The 16,993-nt window shown below is 41.4% G+C and overlaps 2 protein-coding genes across 3 annotated transcripts; both read left to right on the top strand.

Annotated features, from left to right (window-relative positions):
- The first annotated feature begins 182 nt into the window (after positions 1–182).
- Positions 183–4,252, top strand: LOC128517168 (uncharacterized). Its single transcript, XM_053490973.1, has 5 exons — positions 183–262; positions 384–509; positions 750–896; positions 3,452–3,611; positions 3,728–4,252. The coding sequence occupies exons 1-5, from the start codon at positions 192–194 to the stop codon at positions 4,049–4,051; spliced, it is 828 nt and encodes a 275-aa protein (XP_053346948.1). The 5' UTR covers positions 183–191; the 3' UTR covers positions 4,052–4,252.
- Positions 4,253–7,046: 2,794 nt separating this feature from the next.
- On the top strand, positions 7,047–16,014 carry tnfsf13 (TNF superfamily member 13). Of its 2 annotated transcripts, none has more exons than XM_053490955.1 (6): positions 7,047–7,318; positions 8,032–8,112; positions 9,762–9,809; positions 9,975–10,099; positions 10,178–10,316; positions 14,386–16,014. In XM_053490955.1, exons 1-6 carry the CDS (start codon positions 7,168–7,170, stop codon positions 14,493–14,495), a joined length of 654 nt encoding a protein of 217 aa, XP_053346930.1. In that variant the 5' UTR covers positions 7,047–7,167; the 3' UTR covers positions 14,496–16,014. The 2 variants fall into 2 exon arrangements, with proteins under 2 accessions (XP_053346930.1, XP_053346928.1); XM_053490953.1 differs by having other exon boundaries at positions 9,759–9,809.
- Positions 16,015–16,993: the final 979 nt, after the last annotated feature.

Below are 16,993 nucleotides of genomic sequence, written 5' to 3'. Positions count from 1 at the left end.
TCATTAAAATTATTTCAGTTAATATATATGTGTGTGTATATATATATATATATATATATATATATAGGTTTACAGAAATTATGATAATTTGATCCCATATATGTACCCACATGTGATATATAATATTTATTAAATAATTGTTGAAGAAAGATTAGCTAAGCTGTTTAGCATCAGTTGTTTAGCATAGCGTAATGTGGCAGCAGTGGACCACACAGCTGCATGAAACAGAAGGAGCAGCAGGACACTTTCTCAGTTTTGCAAAGTAAAAAAAAACAACAACTGTCATTTTGTTTAACATGTCATGTTATTTATTTTAAGTTAAAGTTTAATGGTTCTGTAATAAGCGCTTAGAATGATAAGTGGGTGTGTGCTGCCTCCTGCAGGCGGTCGCGGGAAGTGCACCGGCACTCTGCGGTTACTGAGTGTCACCCTGCACAAAGTCATCATCACTTTTCATCACTCTCTCAGTATGGAGAGGAGTTCTGGGAGAAACTCCTTAGAAATCCGAGGTAACAAACAAATAAATAAAAAGGAAATTATTACACTAATCATTGAACCCATAAATCTACCCACAGTCCCCATACCCATATACGTAACACACTCCATTCACAGGCGTCAGGACCTGCACTCTGTAGGTATCCTCTAGTTAATAATAAAATTACAATTACTGTTTAAAAAAACAAAAAAGAAAGTTTTGTAATCTATAATGTAAGTGAAATCTTGCTTAATGGACATTCCATTATATATAGGGACCTCTCAGTCGATACGCTGCCGTCTCCGGCTCAGCTGATGGGCAGAAGGAAGAAGGGAGGAGGACGAATGCACAGAGGAGACGCAGCGGCTGCATTCACACAGCACATCGGAGACCTGAGAAAGAAACAGAGCGCCATAGAGGAGTAAGGGGAGAGAGATGATTAGGAGAGAGAGAGGGAGATTGTGAGATTACAAGTAACCATAGGTTAAAAAAAAAGTATGTGAACCCTTTGGGATTACGTGGAGTTTTGCATGAATTGGTCATAAAGTGTGCTCTGATCTTCATCTGAAGTCACAACAATAGAAAAACACAGTCTGCTTAAAATAATACTACACAAACATTATATGTTTTCATGTTTTTATTGAACATAATATGTAAACATTCACAGTGAAGGGTGAAAAAAGTATGTGAACCCCTAGCCTAATGACTAATTGGAGCCAGGAGTGAGCCGACCTTGAGTCCAATCTGTGTGATGATATTGGATGTGTTGCTGAAAGCTGTCCTGTCCTTTAATAACACACACCAGTTTTGGGTTTACTGGTTTCAAGAAGCACCGCCTGATGTGAACCATGCCTTACAGAAAAGAGCTTTCAGAAGACCTATGAACAAAAGTTGTTGACTTGCATGAAAGCTGGAAAGGGTTACAAAAGTATCTCCAAAAGCCTTGATGTTCATGTGTTCACGGCAAGACAGACTGTCTACAAATGGGGAAAGTTCAGCACTGTTGCTACTCTCCCTAGACGTGGTCAGCCTGTAAAGATGAAATCTCTGGCACATGCTAACATTTTTGTTGACACGTCTACAATTTGGAAAACATTAAACAAGAATGGAGTACATGGGAGGACACCAAGGAGGAAGCCATTGCTGTCCAAAAACAATATATGCAGCACGTTTGAAGTTTGCAAAAGACCACCTGGATGTTCCACAGCACTCCTGGGAAAATATGCTGTTTACAGATAAAACCAAAATTGAGTTGTTTGGAAAAAACCCACAACACTATGTGTGGAGAAAAAAAGGCACAGCACACCAACATTAAAACCTCATCCCCACTGTAAAACATGGCGGAGGGAGTGTCATGGTTTGGGGCTGCTTTGCTGCCACAGGGTCTGGACGGATTGTTGTCATTGATGGAAAAATGAATTCCAGAGTTTATCAAGAAATTTTGCAGGAAACTGTAAGACCATCTGTCCACCAACTGAAGCTCCGCAGAGGATGGGTGATGCAACAGGACAATGACCCAAAGCAAACAACAAAATTCAACAAAAGAATGGCTTCAACAGAACAAAATACGCCTACTGGAGAGGCCCAGCCAGAGTCCTGTCCTCAACCCGATTGAAATGCTGTGGCATGACCTTAAGAGAGCGATTTACTCCAGACATCCCGAGAATATTGCTACACTGAAACAGTTTTGTGAAGAGGAGTGGTCCAAGATTACTCCAGATCGTTGTGCAGGTCTGATCTGCAACTACGAGTAACGTTTGGTTGAGGTTTTGCTGCTAAAGGAGGGTCAACCAGTTATAAAGTCCAAAAGTTCACACACTTATTCCACCCTGCACTCCTGCACTGTGAATGTTTACATGTTATGTTTAATAAAAACATGAAAACATATAATGTTTGTGTAGTATTATTTTAAGCAGACTGTGTTTTTCTATTGTTGTGACTAAAGCCCTATTCAGACGGGACTAGTTTTCCAAACGACGTTTGAGTTTGAATTTTTTTCAGAAGACGTCTGTCATTTCATGTGTGCATTCGGACGGGACTAACAGCTCCGTGTTTATTACGGAGGTAGGAGTGTCTGTGGTTTACAGACAAACTATTATTGGTGCGCAAACTTGAATACCGGCGCGCTAGTGATAGTACGGTAGTTCACGTTGACCAAAACACAAAAGAAAACGCGTTTTGGGAAAAAAAAATCCGCCAATCACAGACATTCACATTCGGACGGGATTAGATTTTTCAGCAGTTTCTTGTGTGAGAGAAAGACAGACACGGCAGATTCGGGATTAAAATCACAAAATTCGAAAACAAAATTTCTCTAACGACCCCCTTTAAAACTAGTCCCATCTGAATCGGGCTTTAGATGAAGATCAGAGCACATTTTATGACTAATTCATGCAAAACTCCACATAATCCCAAAGGGTTCACATACTTTTTCTTGCAATTGTATAGATAGAAAAGCAGACACTTAGAAGGAAAGACTGATAGACTGACAAACAGAGAAGCAGACAGATAAACATTTTGAGAGATAGACAGACAGTCTGGCTGACATGATGACAGACAGATAGTCTGATCAACAGACAGGCAGTTTTATAAACAGATGGACAAAACAGACAAACATCTACAGACACACAGCAGATGGACAGAGTTATAGTAAGAAATTCACAGGTGAGCAGATAAACAGAGGAGTGAACAGGTTAATAAACAGAGGGAGAAACTGACTGTGATAGTTATAATAACAGCAGTTATAAAGATCATCATGACGGTGTTGTTTAATGGTGGTGTTGATGATGGTTATAGTGATGGTTGTTATAATTGTGGTTATAACACTGCGTGATGGCGTAGTGGTGGTTATAACATGGTTATAACTGCATGATTGTGATGGTTATAACGTTGGTGGTGGTAGTGGTGTGATGGCGGTTATAATGGTGATGTTTATGGTGGTTATACTGGTGGTGATTATGATGGTGATGGTTACAGGATGAAGAAGGAGAGGTGGTGGGACCCCTCTCCGAGTTACCCTCCAGAGAGCAGCTGCTCTTTTGAGGTGGAGAATCAGACTTTTCCTGAGACTCTGTGGAGTTTGGACCCATGTGACCCGAATCCAACACACCTAAACACCGGCACCGTTACCCCACAGGTATAGTGTTTATCACAGGGAAGGGCACGGGAAGGGCCTTGGGAGAAGATGACCAACATGTATTTGTGTGAGATGTTGATGTGTCTCTCTCTCTCTCTCTCTCTCTGAGTGTTCAGATGTTTGGTGGCTATGAGGAGGTAATAGATCTCGCTCCTGGTGGAAACCCCATGATGTCGTTTGTGGTGACAGGAACAGCACATAGAGAGGCTCCGATCACCTGGGACACGACGTATGTTGCCACGGCCTTTCTGGACACATCCTGTCTGGACACACCCTGTCTGGACACGCCCTGTCTGGACATGCCCTGTCTGGACACGCCCTGTCTGGACATGCCCTGTCTGGACACGCCCTGTCTGGACACGCCCTGTCTGCACACGCATTACAAAGACATGCCGTGTACATCTCAGGCCGAATTTTGTGGTTTCCCTTCGTTGATCTAAGATTATAATGTTGTTGTTTTTTTTATTATATTAATGAGTGCATTTTAGGTTCCTGTTTTCTTCAGACGTTCAGCTTGTTTTTATTTTTAGTTACGCGTTTACCATCTGATGTTTCCTCATATATAATAATAATCATTAGTGCTTCCTGTTTGTTTTATTCTTCTGGTTTGTGTTTATAGACGAGGTTCCGAGTGTGTATTAAACTGGAAAATTTATTTATAAAAATCATCTGTTTAATAAATAAAATTATAAACACTTTTCTGGTAGTCGTGTCGAACTCCTCTTGCTCGTTTCTTCCATAAGCACCGCAGTTGACTTTACTTGGTGATATCACTAAATGGTTTAGTTAATCACTCGGCCTGGTCATGTGTATTTATGTACTTGGTTAAACATTTACAAACACTGTTCTTCTGGGAAACCGAGGGTCCTGACATCTGTTCGGTTCAATTCATCTCCATCGTCATGTTCTATAGCGCTTATCATGCACAGGGTTGCGGGGGGTCTGGAGCCTATCCCAGGAGACATAGGGCATGGGACGATTCCCTTCATAGAAACGGTGTTCCCTGATGGTACTGGCTTATTTCAGCAGGATAATGCGCCCACACACACACACACACACTGCACACACTGTTCAGGAACGGTTTGAAGAACACGACAAAGGAGTTAGCTCGTTCTTTAGGTTCTCCAGATCTCAATCTGATCAAGCGTCTAGGAGAAACAAGTCTGATCCACGGAGGCCTGACCTTCAGCAGAGGTGGATACATTTACTTCATTACATTTACTTAAGGAACCTTTTGGAAAAAATGTACTTCTATGAGTCGTTTTACTGCACCATACTTTTTACTTTTACTTGAGTAGATTTGGGAAGAAGAAACGCGACTCTTACTCCACTACATTCAGCTACACTCTAGTGACGGGTTGTTCATGAACAATTAGTTCTTATTGAAGGAATCTTTAACGTGACTCAGAAGAACGAGTATCTCAGAGAGTGATTCTTTCATGTTCTACTGGCCGCACATGCGCAAATCATCGCAAAACCTCCATGGGTTATGTACAGGAAACAGAAATGAATAGTTAGCTTTGACTCTTCTGGTCCCAAATCGTTCGTTCTTTTGTCACATGACTCCCATAGACGCTACGCGGTGCCATAGATTCAAAAGAACGAAGGACTCGGACCAGAAGATATGACGGTGAGCTGCTCATTCTGTTTATTATAATATGTCCTTAGCTGTAGTGTAATATTTACATTACTGGAACTATAGACTAAATATGTGTATGTAGACGTGTTGGGGGTCTGTTTATTGAAAATATACCAATTTTATTTCTGAAGAACCAAATGAGCTAAATGACCTCAAAAAAAGATTTGTTTACCGAGTCACTAAAATGATTCAAACGTCCCATCACTAGTCCACACGACTTGATACTTTTCTAACTACTTATTCCACACATGCAGCCGGTGGATCTACCACGTGACTGTTTCACTAATCAGACGCAGCAACAATAACCACATGTCCAGCTGGTGTTCTATAATTTCATCCCACCTGTGACTCCGTCCTACGTACACTTACTTACGCATGCGCAAACAAATGTCTCTGCATCTTTCTCTAATTGTGCGAAACATAAAATCCCATGAACCCCTGCTGTTACTAGTGGGGTCTTGCGGTAAGAATAAAATGCTTATTTCATGTTTGTGTGATTATATGTTAACTTTAATTGTACATATAATGTCACTTTAACAGTCTATGAATATATAAGTATTAACCAACACACGTGTTGTACATCCCAAAAAATATGATACATCCCTGGAATCATATACAGAGCATGTTTCACCTAACAGAGGTTTTACTAATAGTTCTGTGCAAAAGTCCTGGGCACATACAAAAATATAAGCAAAAGATGCTTTTGAAAACATTTCTGCATAAAATAAACATCTATAAAGATTAATAAAGAGGAATAAAGAGGCATAAAATAAACAGTCAATATTTGAAGTGAAAACTCATTGTTTAAATCAGGAGTTTTGGACACAGATTCGTGCAGTTTTATAGTGAAACAGCTGTTAGGTTTTACTGAGCGTGCTGGAGAAAATGAGTTCTTCTGGTAACTGTGTCACACTCGCTCCTTCTATTTTTATACATAGTGCGTACATTAGGTTGTTTTGTTTCTGTCTGAAAACTGGTCTGTCTTGTACTATATATTTTTTTCTTCGCAGCCATGCATATATTCTTCTGTAATGTTATTTATTTATTAATTTAAAAGTTATATACGGAAATACTAAATGATTTTGTCCGTAATTATGCTGACATGATAAACATACATAACTAAATTGGTGCAGCATATAATATGGTGCCTGAGATATTTGCACAGTACTGTATACACTAAAATATTATTATTATTATTATTATTATTATATTTAAAAATAAATAAATAAATCAGACATTACGATGAAGCAGTTACTCAGTACTTGAGTATCTTTTCACCGAATCATTTTTTACTTTTACTTGAGTAATATTATTTTAAGGTACAGCTACTCTTACTTGTGCACATGTTTTGGCGCCTCTACCCACCTCGGTCTTCCAGGACTTGGAGCCAGATACCACACAGAGAGCAGAACCCTGTGATATTAGACAAGAGGGTTTAATGTTATGGCTGTTCAGGGTTTATGCTTTTCTATTTATTATTATTATCAAAGGAACAAAATGAAATAGGAAGTTTTATTTTTGTGAATATTTATTTGCACACACACTAACTGCAGCTCTGCAAGCTCGTGCGTGTAAAAACAGAAAAGGTGACGGTTGCTGTGTGAGATTCTGATTTGCTGTGTTCTTCAGGAAGATAGAAGAGCTTTGTGTTTGCAGCACGCCAGCGAGTGATCAGCAGTCCACTCCCACATCGCCTCGGTCACATTCCGAAAGTGAAAGTCACAGCAGAGGCCTTGGGTAGAGGGGGGGAGGGAGGGAGGAGGGAGGGGGAGGGAGGGATGGGGAGAGGAAAAAAAATGACAGAAGATTTCCTAAGAGCAGAATTTTTGCAGAAGTGTGATGGTGTAGTTTAAATGTCCGGCCGTTTCCGCTAGAAGCAGGCGCAGCAGTGTGACGGAGGAGTGTGACGGAGGAGTCATGCTGAAGTGGAGTGTGTTTGTGTATGTGGTCGGGGTGATGGTGGCTCTGCTCCACCTGCATTACACACACAGGAGGATGCTGACCGAGCTGCAGAGCGTCCGGACCGAGTGCAGCAACTTCTACTGCTATTACTGCTGCTCTGGGGTGGGTGAGTGGAGAAACCTGTCTGTCTGTCTGTCTGTCTGTCTGTCTGTCTGTCTGTAGGTCGGCCTAGACGTCTCTCAGACCCTCACACGGTTAGCGACAGACAGGTAGTGTCTGTCAGTCTCTGGCTGAGTGTGTATGTGTGTTAGCCTTTCTGTGTGCTTGTATTAGCCTGTGTGTGTGTGTGTGTGTGTGTGTGGGCGTGGGTGTTAGTCCGTCTGCCTGCATGTGCGTTTTCAAGCTGTTTGACAGTCCCCCTGTGTGTTGGGGTTTGTTTGTCCATGTGTGTGTGTGTGTGTGTGTGTGTGTGTGTGTGTGTGTCTTTCTGTTTATTGTTTTGTACAACTTTGTCCCTCTGTCTGTCCACCGCCGTACTTAACCCAGTGTCTGTCTGTCTGTTTTTCTCCTCCGTGTCTGTCTGTCTATATTTCTTCTTTTCAGTTATAGACAGATTCTTTCAGTCCAGATTGTCACATGTGAATGTAAACACACACCTACAAACACACACTGTCCATCAGCCACATCCACATGATACTGAACACAGAGCTGAACATGATACTGAGTGCTGGACGGGTCCAAACCTCAACCTCTTCATCTAACACTGACTGAGATGACCTGAGGAAGAATCTCTCATTTATCTCATAAACACACTGAGTGTGTGTCTGTGTGTGTGTGTGTGTGTCTGTGTGTGTGTGTGTGTGCGTGTTTGTGTTCCAGACCTCATGACACTGGCATGTGGGAGCAGTAGAGAGAAGCGGGACGTGTCCTCACAGGGGACAAAGAGAAAGAAGAGACAGAGTGAGTTGAACACTAAACTCCAGGCTCGAGAACTTTAGCTGTTCTGCTGCTGGAACACCTTCTGTCTCTCTACACAGAACCCAGCGATCAGCTCCTTCTACAGGACAACAAGTCTGTCTGTCTGTCTGTCTGTCTGTCCATCTGTCTGTCCATGTTACTCACTACAAAAGTCATATCTTAGCAACTGAAATTATTTTGAATATAGTCATATCTATAATTTATTAACACCAGATTCTTCCCCTCTCCCTCGCTCCCTCTCTTTGTCTCTGTCTCCCTCTCTCCCTCCCTCTCTCTCTTTCTCTCTTTATTGGCATGAATGTTAGAAAAAGACACATTGTTGCCAAAGCAATTATATGTACAGTATAAGGTGAATTACATAATAAATAATATCTATCTTTATTTATAAACGTTATATAATATATATATTATGTATATTCTTCTAAAATGTTTCTCATTTTTTTCTCACTTTTTGGAAAAATTTGAGATAAATATTTGAGTGTGTGTGTGTGTGTGTGTGTGTGTGTGTGACGTTTTCAGTGAAGTTGTTCCTTATATGTTGATATTTTTGACTATGGAGGAGGAAGTGCAGCTCCGTCTGGACCTTAAATTCAAATTCAAATTTTATTTGTCACGTACACAGTATGATATGAAGTGAAATGCTTATACGACCGCTGATGGCTTCATTTTTTATATATGAATATAAAATGTGAAAAGAGAAACTTTTTACAATATAGAAAAAAATCTAGGTTTAAATGCACAAATAATAAAATAAAATAGAATTGTAATGGAATTGGGATAAAGAAACCAGCATGAGCAAGACAATGTGCAGAATAATGTGCAAAGTCAAAGTGCAAAGTTCCTTAATATCTCACCGCTCGTACACTGAGCACACACACACACACACACACACACACACACACACACACATACATAGTGTGCTGGTTTTTCTCTTTAGGGCCCGATAGCAGTGTAGTCTGGACTGTGTTTGGGTCTGACTGTCCCAGTGCTCCAGATACACTCTCCTCATCTGATAAGTGATGTGTGTGTGTGTGTGTGTGTGTGTGTGTGTAAGCCGTGCTGCTCTGAGAGTGTACACTCTGCAGTGTGTTAGGAGTTAGTGTGTTAGTGTGTCTCAGGCTCTCTGGGTCTCAGTGCTTCAGCGTGTGTTTTTTACTCCATTTAAGATGACTGTAGAATTTTACTGCTCTTTTTTGGACGCATATAATCAGTGGGAATCGACCTAATTCAGCCCTGCATGCACTGGTTGGTGTTTTCTGCAGAATTCTGCATCCAGTGCGTGTGTGTGTGTGTGTGTGTGTGTGTGTTTCTGCATGTGTGTGTCCCACCTAGTGTACTTGTGTATACTAAGTGGACCCCAAACCTCACATCTGGCCATTTTTGGGAGGATGACAATTTTGGTTTTGGCCAGCGTGACTGTGTCTCTGTGTCTCTCTTCGTCTTCCTCTCTGTCTTCCTCTCTTTCATTTAACCTCCTTTTGTTGATCTCTTTATCTCCCTTTCCATCTTAATCTTTGGCAATCTTTCTGTTTCTCTGTCACACACACCCACGCGCGCGCACACACACACACACACACACACACACACACACAATAATCTCATTTCTGAGTGTTTGTGTCATTTCTCAGCAGAACAGCGCACGTTCCTGCACCTGGTTCCTGCCTACACACACTCATATGGTATGCGCGCACACACACACACACACACACACACACACCTGTAACCTGAAGACTTACTAAAAACTTTAAGGAAACAGTAGAAAATGTAAAACTTTACAAATTGCAGCGTTCAACAGATGTTCCTCAAAAATGCTCACACCTCCTGTTTCTTTCTCTCCTTTTCAGATGAGCGCGATACGACCGTTCTTACCTGGGGGGTTGGGCGTAGCCAGGGGGCGGGGCTTCAGCTATCAGGGGGCGGGGAGTCCATCACCGTGGTGACCGAAGGCTTGTACTTCATTTACAGTCAGGTTAGTGGATTTATCTTATACATTATTATTAACAGCATGAAAAAATATCTCAGCCTCGGTCCTGGTTTCGTGCTGCAGGTCCTCTATAAGGATCCCACCTTCGTCATGGGTCATGTGATCACTCAGCGTCTGAAGGGGGCGGAGACTAAACTGATGAAGTGCCTAAAGAGCATGCCCACTAATGTGAGCGTGCCTCTGAACACGTGTTACACAGCAGGTAAGAGTCCCCAGTTTTCTGGCTGATTTAGTCTCTTCTAGCACACCTAGGGGACGCTGAAGGCCAGCACATGGTTCCTCAGAGAACCGCTTCTTCTCAAACTGAAAGAAAGAATGAAGGTGAAAGAATGCTATCCTGGTAATATTATCTACATGAGCTTCAAATGAAAGGCTGGAATCTATAATCACACCGAGATCTTTTACTGTTGCACCTGATGGAAGAGAAAGGCCATCTAAAGTTACAGTCTGATCAGAAAGCTTACTTCTAGCTGCTTGTGGTCCTATGACATTGCTCAAGTTTAGTAAGCTTTTCTCGTCTGGTTTTGCTGAAACGTATAACTGTGTGTCGTCAGCAAAACAATAAAAACTAATACCATGCTTACGAATTATGTTGCCCAGAGGAAGCATGTATAGAGAAAAAGGCAGTGGGCCTAAAACTAAACCCTGTGAAACACCAAACTCCATTAGAGAACATGCAGAATAATCACCATTTAAATCTACACACTGGCAACGATCAGTCAAATAAACGTCCTTAATTCCTACTGCATTGAGGGCAGTGGTGGCTCAGAGGGCTAAGGCGCTGAGTTACTGATCAGAAGATCGGCAATTCGATCCCCAGATCCACCAGGTTGCCACTGTTGGGCCCTTGAGCAAGGCCCTTATCCCTATTTTCTTCTATCTGTTCCCTGCTCTCGCTACAAAGCACACTGTCATCTGCAAACATCATAGTCCATGGAGACTCCTGTCTAACCTCATCTGTCATCCTGTCCATCACCAGGGCAAACAAAAAGGGGCTTAGAGCCGATCCTTGATGCAGACCCACCTCCACCTTGAACTCGTCTGTCACACCTACAGCACATCTCACCACTGTCTTACAGCTCTCATACATGTCCTGCACCACTCTAACATACTTCTCTGCCACTCCAGACATCCTCATACAACAGCACAGCTCCTCTTTTGGCACCCTGTCGTACGCTTTCTCTAAATCTACAAAGACAATGCAACTCTTTATTACCTTCTCTGTACTTCTCCACCAGCATCCTCAAAGCAAATACTGCATCTGATGTACTCTTTCTAGGCATGAAACCATATTGCTGCTCACAAATGCTCACCTCTGCCCTTAACCTAGCTTCCACTACTCTTTCCCACAGCTTCATTGTATGGCTCATTAGCTTTATGCCATTTTCATCCTCTTTGCAAAGTCCACCACCATCTGTCCTTCTACATTCCTGTCCTGAAGACCAAACCTGCCCAACACATTCTCATCACCTCTGTTTCCTTCCCCAACATGTCCATTGAAGTCTGCATGCAATCCAGTGTCTTCTGTTGCCAGTCCCAAGTCTGGATAATGCAGAGGGTTGTGTCAGGAAGGGCATCCGACGTAAAACATTTGCCAAATCAATGATGCGAAAAAAAAGGGGTCGGGTAACACAAGTATAGTGATGCAACGCTAATCAAAGGCCAATAGGGGGTCATTTACTATTTTAACGAGTGCAGCCTCTGTGCTGTTTGCACCAAGATCCAGGTCCCACTTCACATACATTCCACTGTATATATTTATTATATTTTAATGCAATTATCTGTTAGAATTATGTGTTTATTCTTTTGTTCATCTTTACATTAATTATTGATTTTGATCTCTGCAGAGCAACCAAACTAATTTCGTTGTATCACTACAATGACAATAAAGTCTCTTTATCTCCTTATCTGTATCTATGATAAGGCCTAAACCCTGACTGATATACTTTGTGTAAGGTATTCTTATGTGAATATTAACATGGCCAGGTTTTTTAATTATTGGTTTAATTAGCACTCAGAACACAGAATTAGCTAGTGTCCCTGTGATTGACAGGGAAAGGAGAGTAAGCACCTCCCATATAGGCAGCACCCAAAATTGGATGAGACATCATGTAGATTTGAAATGGGACATGTGATGTCACTGGAACCCAGCCACCCACCCACACACACACACACACACACACACACACACTATTCTAAACTAAACTTCAATTCAATTAAATTTTATTTGTATAGCGCTTTTAACAATTGTCATTGTCCCAAGGCAGCTTTACACAATCAAAAGAATTATTGAAGTGTGTATGAGATGTGAGTGAATCAGAATGATCAGATCGTCCCTGATGAACGAGCCGAGGGTGAAGGTGCTGAGGGAAAAACTCCCTGAGATGGTAATAGGAAGAAACCTTGAGAGGAACCAGACTCAACAGGGAACCCATCCTCATCTGGGTGATAACGGATAGCAGGGATTGATCTGCACTCATACTGTGTGTTAGGTTGCCACCTAACACACTGTATAAATGCAGATCAATTCTTGCTTTCCTGCCAGTTCAGCTATAACAGTTGATGTTAATTGATGTAAATATGGAGTCCAGGAAGTTATTGGAGACAATTGTCTTGAACTATCGAGTAAACGGCTGCCAAGTCAAGTCCTCAGAGAAACATCTGTCAACACCAGTCGAGGCCAGAACTGTCTTCATGGTAAACTGAAACCATCCACAGACACCAGACGCATCCCAAAAAGACACACGGGGCATCCATATGACGAGATCTCCAACCAAAAGCGGGGCACCGGGATGGGTCAGACAGGTCCGGAGGGCAGAGGGAGTCTGGATCACTGGCAGCTCAGGAACGACATGTGTAGCTCGACAGAGAGAGAGAAGGAGAGAGAGAATGGGGGAGAGAAGAAGAGGAGAGATAACAGTTAGGTCTGGTCACAGTCACACAATGTATAATGTGAATGTATATTAACTGTAGAGTGCAAGCAGAGACTCTGGCAGGACTAACTATGACATCATAACTAAAAGGGAGGAGCCAGAAGGAAACACAGACATAAGGGGGAACTTAGATGTAAAGCAAACAATCACCTCACCGTCAACAAACCTAAGTGATCAATGAGAGTGAGGAAGACAGCATCTAAACATACCAGTTCACCATAATACTCTACGTCCATGAGTCCCCCAGATCTGCTCCTTTACCTAAGGCTAATCTATTTATCCATAACTTTGGAGCTTTGTAAGAAAAGGCTCCGCCCTCCAGCTGTAGTTTTTATAATACGCGGTACACGGTACTGTATGCGGTCCTCTGACTAGAACTTCTGTCTTATCAGGATTTAGCAGAAGGAAGTTAATTAGCATCCAATTTCTTATGTCCTGCACACATTGCTCAACTTTAGCAAGCTGGTTTATCTCATCAGGTTTTGCTGAGACATATAACTGTGTGTCGTCAGCATAACAATGAAAACTAATACCATGCTTACGGATTATGTTGCCCAAAGGAAGCATATGAAGAGAAAAAAGCAGTGGGCCTAAAACTGAACCTTGTGGAACACCAAACTCCACTAGAGAACATGCAGAATAATCACCATTTAAGTCTACATACTGATAACGATGGGTCAGATAGGATCTGAGCCAGGAGAGGGCTGAACCCTTAATTCCTACTACATTTTCTAATCTGTGAAGAAGAAGACTATGATCAATGGTATCAAAACCTGCACTGAGGACGAGTAATACAAGCATAGTTACACAACCCTGATCAGAGGCCTATAGGAGGTCATTTACTACTTTAACGAGTACTGTCTCTGTACTGTGATGAGGCCTAAATCCTGACTGATACAGTTCATGTATGCCATTTCTATGTAGATATGAGCATAGCTGCTCCGCTACTATCTTTTCCAGAATCTTAGAGATAAAGGGGAGGTTTGATATCGGCCTGTAACTGGACAGCTGACAGGGGTCGCGGTCAGGTTTCTTAATTATTGGGTTAACAACTGCTAGTTCAAAAGATTTTGGAACATAACCAATGGAATGAGTGAGGAATTAATTATTCTCAACAGGGGTTCTGTTATTGCGGGTACTATCTGTTTAAGAAAATGTGTCGGTACAGGATCTAATATACACGTTGATGAATTTGCAGAAGAGATGAGTGAAATTAGTTCATTCTCTTCAGTAAAACTTTAACCCAGTGACTCATGCATTTTCTGATAAACCACTGGCCCTCTCACACGGTCCTGAATGCCCTGTGTGTATGTGTGTGTGTGTATGTGTGTGTTTCAGGCGTTCACTTCCTGGAGTCTGGGTCAGTTCTGGAACTTTCTGTTCCCCGGAGATCAGCTGAGCTGGTCATCTCGGCTCAGGCCACCTTCATGGGAATCTTCAGCATCTGAACTCCTTTATATATATGTGTGTGTGTGTGTGTGTGTGTGTGTATTTCATTGTGAGCAGATTTTTAATAAGAAAGAGTGATTCTGATCCGGTGCACGTCTCATCCTCATGTGTCGTGTTGTGTGAGGATCTGGCTCCACCGTGACGTGATGCTAAGAAGCTCCGGTACCACATTACAGCGACACCGCTAACATCACACACATTCGCCTCTCAGCAGTTACTGTAGCGACTGTTTGCTAACATAAAACCTACTCGTGTTAGCTGTGTTACCTTTCATTCGTGCGATATGGTGGTGTGTGTACAGAATTCTCTGTAGTGTTTACCAGACAGATCTGAAATCATGGGAGTTTGTTAGTAAAGTGAAATGATATGGACTGATCCATAACTGAGAGTGCCATGCTAGGTGATGTTAGCTTCCTCCTCCTTCTTTTGCTTCTTCTTCTTTGCTGTTTAACATCAGTAGGTACATTACCACCAACTGTAGGTACTTGTTAGCTTAGGGTAGTTTATCAAACACCGAGCCTAGGTGCTGGTGTCTGTTGCTTTGGTAACGCGACGTCTGTGAATTCAGGGGCGGAGCTTCAAAAGGAGCGCTGAGGTGGAGCTGTTGAGTTCACAAAGAATTGCTTATCCCCCCTTTAAGGAAAGCTCATAGGGAGGTTATAAGCGCTATATAGGACTTTAATCATATCTGCGTGCACGCACACACACACACACACACACACACACACACACACACACACAATCTAAGTATTTCAGACCCCAATCTATTAAATCCTGCTCTATTTTAAAGGTTATGGAGACACCTAGTGGATAAACTGGGAACTACAATCATACAATCATATCATGTATTAAATTATCCTAAATATCTTTATTTTCTTTACAACCAAAACTGAACAGTCACGTGTGCTCATGCGTTTTTTTTATGCTAATCCTTTTTTATAGTGTTTCTGTGACTTCTGAATTTTAACCTTTTGAAAATAGTTTTGTAAAATCTACAGAAATGTGTGAAGTGTTTCAATAAAACACATCAGACTGTCCTGTGGTCCTCAGAATCGAGAAATAACCCAAAACAAACTAACTAACTAAAAAAAATAAACATTTTGTCACATTACTCATATTAGTGAATGAATGCTTAAAATGAAGTAATCATGGTAATAATAATAATAATAATAATAATAATAATGAAATCAGTCATGTCTTTTGAAAGCTCTGGGGCTCCAACAAATGCATAAAGATCAATGTCATAAGAAAACAACGATAACTTGCAATATGTTAATGAAAAAAGAAAATAACATATAAAGAGTCATATTCAGAATAAATCCACTCTGTTATATACAGAGGGGCCCAAATGTTCAGGATACACACTCCAACTGTTCTTATCTATGCCCTTGGAATGGAATTCAAGGGATGATTTAAAATTTTTAAATAATAAAATCGTTTCTATGTGTAAAAAAAAAAGAATTATAATATTGTACATGTTGAAACATTTTGTTTGTTTGTTTATATTACCGCACTGAGAGGAACTGGGATTGTTCAAAAGTTGTTAAAATGTTTCATTTCCATGGTCGTTCAATTTGCATCTTTATGTCTGTCTTTGTTTGTGTGTGTGTGTGGGGGGGGGGGGGTAAATTGCATGTTCTCCCTGTGCTTGGTGAGTTTCCTTCACATTCTCTGGTTTCCTCCCGCAGTTTAAAGTCATCCAGACTCGGTTCATTGCGCTTAAAGAACCAACCCCCCCCGACTATACCCCAGGCATGAACAGAGGGGAATGACCGTAAACATTAACATGATCCATTTTTTTTACTGACAAAAATATAGAGCAGTCGATTCCCAACCTGAGAACTGTCTGAGGAGTCTGAGGAGACAGAAGATAAAGCTTGGTGTTGGACATGTTCAGCTTTAAAAACAGCAAGAATAAGAAGAATAAACGTTCTAAAAGCATGAGAATAAATATTTGTGCTGTTTATCACAGCAGTCTGAACTGCTTCAATGTCTCCATCTTCACCATCATCACCATCTTCACCATCATCACCGATCTTGTGCTTACGAGCTGCTGAGAGAGACGTCGTTAAAGCGCTTTTATACCTAAATAAGAGCTGGAGCTGATTGTGTTCTGGACTGAAGACATCTGTTATATATAATAGATTATACTGTATGTATATATATAGGTTTAAACATCATATTGAAAAGTTTAAAGCTCGCTTTGTGACCTTCTGCTCTTTCCCAGTCTGACGCCCGTCACAGAAATAACTGCTTATCCCGCACAAAGATAAGGGAGGTCCAGGGGTCAGAGGTCAAACCCTCATATCAAAGCCTTCATAAATTCCTGATCACTAATCAACACTCATTGTTTCAGAGGGCACTTTCCCATTGAGTCCTCTCTGAACCCTGTCTCACTCACACACACACACACACACACACACACACACAGAAGATATATATTGGTCATTGTATATTATAAGAATTGTAATACTTCATATTCATTAAAATTAATTTT

The sequence above is a fragment of the Clarias gariepinus genome, unplaced genomic scaffold, assembly GCF_024256425.1.
Source record: "Clarias gariepinus isolate MV-2021 ecotype Netherlands unplaced genomic scaffold, CGAR_prim_01v2 scaffold_37, whole genome shotgun sequence".
Taxonomy (NCBI): Eukaryota; Metazoa; Chordata; class Actinopteri; order Siluriformes; family Clariidae; genus Clarias; species Clarias gariepinus.
This window is presented reverse-complemented; position numbering and strand designations above follow the sequence as displayed.

Excerpts from the sequence above, each read along its gene's own strand:
- LOC128517168 (XM_053490973.1), top strand. The coding sequence starts at position 192 with ATGTGGCAGCAGTGGACCACACAGCTGCATGAAACAGAAGGAGCAGCA. Across the intron at positions 510-749 it reads AAACTCCTTAGAAATCCGAG|GGACCTCTCAGTCGATACGC; the intron begins GTAACAAACAAA and ends CATTATATATAG. Across the intron at positions 897-3,451 it reads AAACAGAGCGCCATAGAGGA|GATGAAGAAGGAGAGGTGGT; the intron begins GTAAGGGGAGAG and ends TGATGGTTACAG.
- tnfsf13 (XM_053490953.1), top strand. The coding sequence starts at position 7,168 with ATGCTGAAGTGGAGTGTGTTTGTGTATGTGGTCGGGGTGATGGTGGCT. Across the intron at positions 8,113-9,758 it reads AAAGAGAAAGAAGAGACAGA|CAGAACAGCGCACGTTCCTG; the intron begins GTGAGTTGAACA and ends GTCATTTCTCAG. Across the intron at positions 10,100-10,177 it reads TGTACTTCATTTACAGTCAG|GTCCTCTATAAGGATCCCAC; the intron begins GTTAGTGGATTT and ends TTCGTGCTGCAG.